We start from the raw sequence: 11,430 nt of genomic DNA on the forward strand, positions 1-11,430 counted from the left end.
TCTCTACAGCACTCCACCAATCAGGCCTTTATGGTAGAGGGGCCAGACAGAAGCCACTCCTCCATAAAAGGCACTGACAGCCTGCTTGGAGTATGCCAAAAGTCACCTAAAGGACTCTGACCATAAGAGACAAGATGTTCTGGTCTGGTGAAACTTTGGCCTGAGGAGAGGCAAAGGTCGAGAGCCATGCGTCCTCCGAAACCCAACATAGCCGCACTGCTTCTTGACACAATGCCCATCCAACCTGGAAGCCAGCCGCACCAATGTGTCGGACGAAACACCGTACACCTGGCGACCGTGTCAGTGTGCACTGTGCCCGGCTCGCCACAGGAGTCGCTAGTGCGCGATGAGACAAGGATATCCCTGCCGGCCAAACCCTCCCCTAACCTGGACGATGCTGGGCCAATTGTGCGCCTTCCCATGGGTCTCCCGGTCGCGGCCGGCTGCAACAGAGCCTGGACTCTAACCCAGAATTTCTAGTGGCACAGCTAGCACTGCGATGCAGTGCCTGAGACCACTGCGTCACTCGGGAGAGTGTCAGCTAGCACTGCGATGAGATTCTTGATGAAAACCTGCTCCAGAGCGTTCAGGCTGGGGTGAAGGTTCACCTTCCAACAGGACAACGACCCTAACGGCCCGGACTTGAACCCGATCTAACATGTCTGGAGAGACCTGAAAATAGCTCTGCAGCGACGCTCCCCATCCAATCTGACAGAGCGTGACAGGATCTGCAGAGAAGAATGGGAGAAACTCTCCATATGAAGGTGTGCCAAGCTTGTTGCGTCGTACCCAAGAAGACTCGAGGCGGTAATCGCTGCCAAAGGTGCTTTTACAAAGTACTGTGTAAAGGGTCTGATTACTTATGGAAATGTGATATTTCAGTATTTTATTACATTTCTAAAAAACTGTTTTTGCTTTGTCATTATGCGCTATTGTGTGTAGATTGATGAGGGGGGAAATAACTATTTAATACATTTTAGAATGAGGCTGTAACGTCACAAAATGTGGAAAAAGTCAAGGAGTCTGAATACTTTCCGAATGCACTATATATCGAAATTGTGTAATGGAATTGTCAACCTAAAATATTGTAATATAATTATACATAGTTTATACAGGTTTTATACACATTTTCTGTATAAATAGCCTTTAAAATATATGGAAATGGACCATAAATATTTCAGATTTTGTTTTCTTGGAAAGCTGTGAGTGCTATTGTATGATAGAATATCAGTAGTCGTTGCATTTACAACATGTCTAAGTCCTATCATCAACTGATTTCAGCCAGTATATGGACAATGGCTGTGGATTGACTATATTGTTTGAATGGAATGTTGGCATATTGGCAGTTAATTAGAAAAATGGATGGAATTATTCCTGTAAAACTAGCTGGCTAGCTACAGTAGCTAACAAACATGCAGTGCAGATGATAAATGATTCAAATTCATTATTTTGCACCATCTTATCACAGCACTGGAAAACCATGGTTTACCAATTCCCTGACAAATGGCTGACCTTTGTCATCCCATCCATAAGAAGGTTCATGTCCATTCTAGAATTCTAATTCCTAATTATATGGTCCTTTTAGTATCTCACCTCTTTACCTTCCCATCCAGATGCGATCATGGACATGTTCCAGGCTCCAACCCTCATGCAGGAGGAACAGTTCCCCAGCATGTCAATGCATCAGGCTGAGAAGAGCTTTGATGCTGCCTACCAGAGAATGGGTAATTCAATTCCCCCTTCGATTGTAACTTCTCGACTTTTTGTTTGTCTATAGGTTAAATACAAAAGTGTATTTACAATTGCAAAACACTTTACAGTAAAACAATAAAATAGAAATGCATAATGGCAGGTTGTCCTTTTTGATTTTACATTGTGGTTAAACGTCTTTTTTTCTCCCCTCTTTAAAAAAAAAATGTTATTTAAAGGAGGCGCCTCTTTGTTCAGCAAGCCCCCCAATGCAGTGCCTTTCGCAATTTTTCAGGATGAGAACGAGAACAAGGAGAACTGCAGGTGAAGCATGCAGTTCTTCTCCTGCATCACATTTTCTTTGCTATCTCCTTTAATTCTCAAAGTAAATTTATGAACACTGCTTTATGGTGCTTTTTCTGCTCCATTTAGTGCTACTATGGTGAACAAGGCTAAGACACCAAGGGCCCTAGCAGAAATCTCTGTATCTAAAAGAGAGAAACAAGGTGTAAGTGCAAAATTACATGGTGACATACTCATTTCCATTTAGCAAGGACTCAATGAAAGAATATGGTTGGGTTATGTTATTAAGTTGTGTACACAATGCAAACCTTTATCGTTTCGTGTGTATGTGTGTTTGCTCAGGAATCTCCTTCGGAATTGATACCAGATGAAAGCACTATGTGGGGAGCACGCTACAACTCCCTGGCCACCTGCCCCAACAGCACCAGAGACTTTTCCCTGTCGGCCCACCTGGTCTCAACGCCCTTCCAAAACAAAGCTCCTTCCTCCTGGAACTTTGAGCAGGACCAAGGTAGCCCTCTATCTGAGCTCATGCATAGGATGCATGCATCCCAATTGCCACCATAGGGCTCTGGTCAAAAGTAATGCACTACATAGGGAATAGGGTGCCATTTGGGATGCAACCATAAGCAGTTCAGAAATGCCCTCACCTGGTAAACGGTGTCTGTTGTTCAGAACAACAATGTGGTCTAAAGCAAGTACTTGACCTTTTTTGGCTGACTTTTTATTTTATTTTTCTCCTCCCTCTAGAAAATGATCACCCCAGAGGCTTTAGTGGTCCAGAAGAGGGCCCTTTCCTGCGACAGCCCACTAAACTCAGGTACTTACTGGTAACCGGATATTGTAGACTACCAGTAACTGCAGTATACTGTACGTTTTCACTCGAATGCTCGTTGGTCAATGTTTTTGAAATGTAATCAAAGTGTTTGGGTCAAACGCCTCCATAGTGGAGATAATGAGTTTGTTTCCCCTCCCTCAGCCCTATCATAGAGCAGAGCCCACCTGATGGGATATCTGAGACCGGCGCTGAGTGCTCTATGAGGGTGCAGGGCTTTGCTGAGCAGGGCACTATCGTGGGGGAAGGGCTAGCCCTGGCCCAGCGAAGCCTGGCTACCTGCTCCATGACTGAAGTGCAGCATCATGCCCCGGCCGCACTGTCCTTCAGAGACCAGACTGCCCCCCTGGCTCATACTGAGGGGGCAGGGGCCAAAAGCCCTCCTCCCAAGGCCTCTAAACCAGACTGGGATGTCTATGTGAGCCCAGAGCAGTCTTTAAAGCCAGCCTGTCCTCTCTCACAGCGTGCACCTGCGGAAGAGGTATCCCTTTCAAAGAGCCAGATTGAGGCCTTCAAATCCAACGTTGATGTTTCAACTAGTCCAGAGAAAGCCCCAACACCTGCTTTCGATATCCCAATGAGCCCGGAGTGTGCACCCAAGCCAGACTGGTTAGTGGTAAAAAGCCCAGAGGTTGGGGTTGAACTCGACTTGGATGCCTTCATGAGTCCCTGTCAGGGTCAGAGAACAGATGGCTTCCCTCTGAAGACCATGGACATCCCTATGAGTCCCGAACCATCAAAGTTTGGCTCGGATGTTACCATGAGTCCAGTCCATCCGTCATCAAGGTTCAGAATGGATATTCCTATGAGTCCAGCTCCAGAGGTGAGGTACGGCATGGATATTCCTATGAGCCCAGACCAAGGGTCAGAGCTGTTCTCCGACCCCTGGGATGATGAGCTGATCTCTTCCCTGCTCTCCAAACTGCCCATGCCACTCACCTCCCAGCCAAACTTCATCACCTGGCAGTGCAAAGTCCCCAGCATCGCACCCAAGATGACCATCAAGATGGGTAAGAAAGTCTTGGTGTGTTTACTGGCTGTGACTTTTTTTTTTTATAAATCACCCTATTTCTTTAAAAAAAAAAACATCTAAAAATCACTTTGATGTTCATACATAGGTGAAGGCTCCTTACGGGTTGACTGCGTCCTCGGACAGGGTGCCTTTGCCACGGTCTACCAGGCAACTGACCTGACAACCTCAGAGAAGATGATTTTAAAGGTAGGAATATTAATTTAAACTTGGTAACTCCCCTGACCTTTCATGAATTGATTGGTGACTGTTTTGGTGCTGCCGTTAGTAAAGCCTGATAACATGACTGCTTTATAGTGAAGTGACCTTATCCCCACAATTCATGCATTCCTATTGAATGCTTGATTGTCCATTCTTGTGTGTATCTTGATCTGTACATGTAGGTGCAGAAACCAGCCAATCCATGGGAGTTTTACATCAACACTCAGCTGAATGCCCGACTGCAGCCGAGCGTGCGTCACCTCTTCACCAACATCCACTCTGCCCACTTCTTTCAGAACGGCAGCGTGCTATTGGGCGAGCTCCACAACTGTGGCACCCTATTGGTGGGTAGTAACCCTTCTTCAGCACCCACCATATTTTATCAATCAATTGAACATCAGGGCTACATCTGTGTGCACTTCCCTTCACTGATTTGAAAGGAAATGACTGGTATTAAAAATATGATGGAAACTCCCTGTAGCCCATGTCTCGACCTATCCAATGCTTTTAGATATGTGGAAAGTAATGAACAAGTTTACACTAAAGGAGAAAGGAGATTGGGATGCACCCAAAGATGCCACACTGGAGCACTAAATGGAGTTAGATGTTTATTCCCCTCCAGAACGCTGTGAACCTGTACAAAAACCTGACTGACAAGGTGATGCCCCAGCCTCTGGTGATTTACTTCACTGTCTGCATGCTGCACATGGTGGAACAGCTGCACAGCATCCACATCGTTCACGCTGACATCAAACCAGACAACTTCCTGCTGGGAGATAGGTAGGGATGGCTCCTTACTGGTGCTTATGTCTCTCGGATGTGTTTTTGTTTTCCCTGTAGTCATTTCTAGTAATGGGTGGATGCAGTACTCTACCAGGGCTTACCAGAGGCTCTTCACTGTGCTAATTGTCTGTTGTGTTTTAGGTTCCTGGAGAACAAGTCTTTTGACCCAGATAACCTGTATCATGGCCTTGCCCTGATTGACCTGGGTCAGAGCATTGACATGACTCTGTTCCCAGAGGGCACTTCGTTCACTGCCAAGTGTATGACCTCAGGCTTCCAGTGTACAGAGATGAGGAGTGGGAGACCATGGAACTACCAGGTAAAGTGTGTCTGTCGGTGGCAAGTGCGTGTCCTGTAGTGATATGGGTGGATGTCCGATACGACCTGCTGAGAATATTAACTACGTTTCTTTGTGTTTTAGACCGACTACTTTGGAATAGCTGGAACGGTGTACTGCATGATTTTTGGAACATACATGCAAGTAACACAGGAGGGTGGTGTGTGGAAGACAAATGCAGTATTTAGAAGGTAACCCTTGAGTAGGAGTGCTAATGGCTTTTATAGTTTCACTACTTTTTGTTGCTCTGAGTAATCGCTTGAATATTTTTGTTTGTGTTTTGAAAATATCCCCCTTTTTGACCTAAAATATTCCAGCATAGTTCAAATTCACACTACCTTCTCCTTCCCTCTCTCTCTCTTCTCCAGAAATCCCCACAGTGATCTGTGGACAGAGTTCTTCCACACTCTGCTGAATGTGCCTGACTGCAACTCCCTGCCCTGCCTGCGGAGCCTGCGCAGTAGACTGAGCACCGTGCTCCAACAGAACTACAGCAACAAGCTGCCATCGATGAAGACCCGCCTGGTCATTCAGCTGTTAGAAAGCCGGTCGGCACGAAGATAGAACTCCCAGAGAACCTTGATAGTCCTGGGTGCTGTTCATTAGGTATAAAATGAAAGTGGTCTGAAACGGAGTGGCACAAGGAGATGCTGTGTGAACTTGTCCACTAAGAAACATTTGTTTTTGTGTTTCGTAACAAAACGTTGTCAACACGAGCCTAATGTACACAACCCTGGATGATGGGTATTACTGCCATGTCTCATCTCTACTCCATTTGTAAATATAAAAGATTTACCTTGAATTGGGTCTTGAATTAGCTACCTTGAATAACCTTTTTTATTCATTGTCTATCTTTTTGTCCATTTGTAAATTACATAAATAGGGAGATTGATGTTGGAGATGTTATGGTGTATTTTCATTTGTAAATAATTAAAAACCTTTTCAGTCTGCCAAGTGTAGTCATGGTCATGGCCTCTGTTTGGCTTTCAGTTGGGTCCCAACAGAGATCACTGGGGTGCCGTCCGCATTTCTGATGCTTCTGGGTGAGCACGTGCAGTCAGACTACTTTGGAATTAAAACATTTGTATTGTCCCCTAGATTATTTGGAAATTGTCGTCTTTCTGCTCTGTATGCGTTGGCCTACCTATTATATTACATTGACATAGTGGGCTGCCTATGCGTGGGCAGAGAATGACGTGGCTATTCTATTTTCAAGGAATGTAACTTTTTTTTAAATGATTACACCACAGGAGGTTGGTGACACTTTAATTGGGGAGAACAGGCTCTTTGTAATGACTCGAATGGAATGGTATCAAATACCCCAAACATATGGTTTCCATGTGTTTGATGCCATTCCCTTAGCTCAGTTCCAGACATTATTATGAACCGTCATCCCCACAGCAGCATCCACTGGATTACACTATAGTTTACTACAGTCTAAATATATATTGATAATAGAAAAAAGTGGAGGGCGCTCAGAGCCAAGTGCAATCAACATTTAAAACGCGAGCGCCAGCTACGAGCGAGCATTGCGTCTTTTAATTAACTATTGATGACCTATTTGTCTGCCTGCAAATCGTCCTCCTAAAAGGTAGGCTATATCCTATATGTACTATTTAGCTCAAGAGAAAGTGCATGTGTCGTGTCCGCTTCCATCATTCTTGCTTCAAATTCCGTAGCCATACGTGCGAGATCAAGTGCGGTCTCAATTACAGAGTAGGCTAGAACGGGACAGTTATTTTCAAGGAAATGTTCTTCCCAAATATAATTAGGCTGTAGTTTACCACGTTTCCTATAAATACATATTGATCACCTATATTTCTCCGTCTTAAAATCTTCCCACCTCTAAAAGGTAGGCTATAAAAATAGCTGAAAAGGAAGTGCGTGTCTCCCCAACTCTGCTCTTTCAAACTACATCTAGCATATTGGCTAATATAGCCCAGTAATACCCATGGTCTAATGTCATGGGCCATGTGAGAATCTGGTCATTTAACCTATGTAAGTTATTGTTGCGCATTTATTATTGCTTATTGTCCCAGCACAATTGCTGGGACCATGGCTTGAAAGTGAGCTGCGGAACAGTGGTTGGCTTTGGGACCCGTTTTTGCGATTGCGGATGCCATATGAAAAGATGCGGAGTGGAATGAAGAAATGTGTCCAGCACAGACATCTAAATCCAATTTTAATGCAGGATGTCACTAGGCGTCGCGCTTGTTCATAAAGCTAAGCAACGTGCAATAGATTTAGTGTGTAATTTTAAATCCGGTATTTGATATCTCGCTAAATACTAATACAGCATATGTGTGTGTACAGTAAACCGAGTATTTCACAGGCCATTTACCAGTCATTTTCCTGAGACTACAGTAGAGGTAAATAAAGGCAAGGCAATTATTAGTGATGTTTCCATACATGAATCCTATCTGGATCTAGCTGTGTCATGATTATAGATGGGTTAATGCACCAGCAGTATACAGCAATCAGAAAGTGGTTTTCATCCTGAAGACAGAGCTAGAATGCATTCTGAGTAAATTATATTTCCATGATTTAGACTGAGAGAACATAACAGATCAAAACAAACGAAGCAGGTCAATGAAGCTTGTATTCTGTTGTTTAGGTTATCAAAAGAAACTCCAGCTGAAGATTTTCACTAGATGTTATCCACACTGTATACCAGAATCTGGACATGTATTATAGTGCATTATATAATTGAAGATTAGGAGGAAGTGATATATGAAATGACCACAGTTACTAGCCTGGATCCAAACCACATTTTTCAACTGGAGCAATTCAGTTTCAAGTCATACCAAATATTATTTTAAACAGCACCGATGCCTCTGCTTGGCACTCGGCATTAAGGAAATGGATTGTTTTGATAAGCCCCTTTTGGCAGACTAGCGTCCTGTCCTGGGGTTGTACTGGTGCATCAAACTGCCTCCTGCTACAGAACCAGGAGATAGGCCATCCTATGAAGGCTTTCTTACAATTTAGTTTGGATCCAGGCCACATACTTAGTTACCACAATCTGTACCCCTACCGTACAGTTCCCTCAGAAGTGCCTCTAGCTTTGCCACTGACTAGTCCCATTGCCAGCCAGACTGTTTGCCTCCCACTTACAGTTCTGGTCTCCCTCTGATGCCCTCTGCTCTCTGCATGCTTAATGAGATTCTTTGTTGTGTTTGGTCACAGGGTCTGAGTTCCAAATATCAACCTAATTTCCCTGTTGGCCCTGGTTAAAAGTAGTGCACCATAGAGTGAACGGGGTGCCATTTGGGACGTATACAGCATTGTCAATTATGTCACTATCTGAAGCCTGGGAGCTGAAAAGAGAGATGAGCGCAGCAGTGACGTGCTGCTCTTGGTATTGCTGCTAATTAAATCTCCAGGCAGCTGGAAAGGTGATGCTGCAACACACCTGCCTTTTAGGGCGGACGCTAGAGTATACCCCTCAAGGGGGTTGATGATAAAAACGTGCCTCGGTCGTTTTTTTCCCCTTTTCCATCCCCTCAGGTGCGAGTGATGTCAGAGAACATCAGAACAGGTGGTTCTCAATAAACTCCTGAGAAAGCGCACTTTGAAAGTGACCCTGTTTTATAAATATCGGATTTTATGCCGTGGCTCACAGTGGGGTGTTTTACATACATTATCATGATCTGTTCTGCATAACATTGTCCATCCAGCGGGGCAAAGAGCAGAGGAACAGAAAGGCAAAAGCCATTTGTTTGCTGAATAGATATACTGTAGGCGCGCAAGGACAAAGGGTCGGGTGCGACTGATCATTTGAAATGCATCCAAAAACTCGAGAGAAGATAATTATCCGGTATATTCAAGCCACTGTGCTGACACCTTGTAATGAGAACCTAGCCACCCTAGCGAATGGGGGGCATTTACACATAGCAAAAACCTCATAACGTTGAATATTCATCAAGGGCAATGACTTTTAAATTTGGTGTGTTCCATTGTGTGAGATATTAAATGTCACAAACTGAAAATGTCATTTATAATTGTGCGGTGGCTTTAATAGGCAGCCTTGTGTGAGACTTAAGCCACAGGTAGCAGAAGAGAGATGGGTCATGCCTTGCTGGCTGCCCTTAGTGGAATTATTACTTCCCATTCCAACGGCATTAAGACGAACTACAACCGTGTTGATTAATGAGCGGTTTCTGAGGGATTTGGGATTCCTACACGTTTTCGTCCAATGCACCATAGCATGTGCCTTGGTTCTGAGGGCCAGGAGCCAGCTGAAGTACCTCCCCACGGTCTGCTGTAGTCACCTCAGAGCAGAGTAGTGAATCATAGTGACACTCCTGAGAGGTCATTTGATGTTAAAGTGTCATTTGGTTTGATGCTATGTGACTCTCTACCTTGGCCACAGCCAGTACACTTATGAAAAGAGCCACTGACATGAGAGATGTGGCTGAGCCATGAAAAACCTCACCAAGGTAACCAATTATCAAGAAGTCTCCTTGCTTTTGTTTCCCCAAGGTCTCTCTGTTCAATGTCGTTTGCAGGATCACAGAGAATGGTGTCATTCACAGGAGAATGAAAGCAACTTTATTCGAGACCGTTTCCCCTGTACTGATGATGTGCTCATGATGTTATAATTCTGACCACAGAGCTGTACCCCTGAGTGCAGGGCAGGGGGTATCAATATTATATATCTCATTCACTTCGGAAAAGAGAGGAACGTCAGTATCCATCCTGGCAACGTTGCGTCTATCATTTTGCCACCAGGAGGATATCTACATAGAATTCTACTCAGAGACCCCATAGACACTCAGAATGTACAGCTGACGATTTGACACAATGGTTTTGATACAGCTGATGTTTTTGCGATATAACAGTTTTACACAACCATTGTACGTTGCGATTTATTTTTGTGCCGAATAACTCCATTGTATCACAAGTGACTATTGTGCCAACTGTATGGTACATCAGTTCTGTATACGGGCTGTAGAGAGAGGTGTGATCTCCTTCCTGTACATTAGGCTCAGCATTTTCAAAGGTATCTCTGGGTCCCAGTCCAACACTATATTTCACCCACAGCGACCAACTCTGTTGTTTCCTTCTCAGCCACAGCTGTCTGCTAGAAACTGTGTGCAGGGCTGTTTACTAAGCTCATCATTATTGGCTTTCTCATCAAAATCAGATTAGGGGGCACTGCATAATACATTGAAGCATGGTATGTGTCACATCTGTTGAAATGCGTATCTGAGAAGAACGCTCTTCTGGAATAGCCTGGCATATGATGAATAAGTCTGCGCCGCCAAGTGGCACCCTATTCCCTATGTAGTGCACTACTTTTGACCAAGAGCCCAGGGCTCTTGTCAATCGTTTTGCACTATGTAGGGAATAGGGTGCCATTTGGGACACAGATGAGTTTCCATGCATGGCACAGGTGGCTCAGAATTGCAGGTTGTGCTCCTTTCTCTATTTATTGTGACCTTTTTACCATCGCTGACACCTGGGTTTTGGGAGTCTCATTAGCATAAATATATTAATAGCAAGAGAGCACAGTGGGGATGTAAATGTTAGCTGTCAAAAGATGATGCAGCACACAGTTAGTGAGACAAACACCCTCTGCCCCCCCTTCCCCCTCCTACTGTCCTCTCATTCCCAGTCTGCTGGAGCGTGTGACAGGACTCCAGGGAGAGAGCCATAGCACTGTTCCTGCATCAGCCTCATCAAGGCACTGTATTCTAAATCTGCTCTGTTGTCTTTGTTGGAGGCTGAGTAACAAGGACCTACTCCTTGATTTGGAGACTCGGGGCCCATCCTGAATTGCACCCTATTCCCTACACAGTGCACTACTTTTGACTGGTCAATCCTAGCTGTTTATAGTAACACTCCAGCTAAAGTGGTCAGGTATAATTTAGCACGTATCCTTCTCTTTGTTCTGGTATTGTTCCATGTGCACAAAATATAAATACTTGTATGTGGGCGGGTGTGCGACAGGGAGTGGGAGTATAGCTCTGTCTGTCTGCTCTCACTGTCTCCAAGGTAGTGTCGCTTTGTTCTGACATTAGGAGGAATCCGCAAGCATAGACTGAAACATAACACAGGGGAATGAACTGGTCTGTTTACATCCATAAAGATAGACCTGCACCTGTCATTCCAATGGGCTCACTGGACAAACAGGTGACTGGGAAAAGAGCTGATTGGGCTAACGGCTCTGCGATGGAAATGGAAAGCGGCAGTAGACCTTCTAGAGGCGCCACCTCAGACCAAAATAGCTCAACGTGTCAGTTTGTTACT

The 11,430-nt window shown here is 44.6% G+C and overlaps 1 protein-coding gene across 1 annotated transcript in view; it reads left to right on the forward strand.

Moving 5' to 3' along the window:
* Window positions 1-6,280, forward strand: part of LOC110522100 (mitotic checkpoint serine/threonine-protein kinase BUB1) — an 11,441-nt gene extending 5,161 nt beyond the window's left edge. The window contains exons 12-23 of the mRNA XM_021600220.2: window positions 1,614-1,724; window positions 1,929-2,013; window positions 2,122-2,197; window positions 2,335-2,503; window positions 2,743-2,812; window positions 2,972-3,837; window positions 3,946-4,046; window positions 4,241-4,402; window positions 4,681-4,838; window positions 4,983-5,160; window positions 5,263-5,369; window positions 5,547-6,280. Coding sequence (XP_021455895.2) covers window positions 1,614-1,724; window positions 1,929-2,013; window positions 2,122-2,197; window positions 2,335-2,503; window positions 2,743-2,812; window positions 2,972-3,837; window positions 3,946-4,046; window positions 4,241-4,402; window positions 4,681-4,838; window positions 4,983-5,160; window positions 5,263-5,369; window positions 5,547-5,742 — 2,279 coding nt within the window. The 3' untranslated portion in view covers window positions 5,743-6,280. The remainder of the gene's footprint in view (window positions 1-1,613; window positions 1,725-1,928; window positions 2,014-2,121; window positions 2,198-2,334; window positions 2,504-2,742; window positions 2,813-2,971; window positions 3,838-3,945; window positions 4,047-4,240; window positions 4,403-4,680; window positions 4,839-4,982; window positions 5,161-5,262; window positions 5,370-5,546) is intronic.
* Window positions 6,281-11,430: the final 5,150 nt, after the last annotated feature.

The sequence above is a fragment of the Oncorhynchus mykiss genome, chromosome 4 (genome assembly GCF_013265735.2).
Source record: "Oncorhynchus mykiss isolate Arlee chromosome 4, USDA_OmykA_1.1, whole genome shotgun sequence".
NCBI classification, from domain to species: Eukaryota; Metazoa; Chordata; class Actinopteri; order Salmoniformes; family Salmonidae; genus Oncorhynchus; species Oncorhynchus mykiss.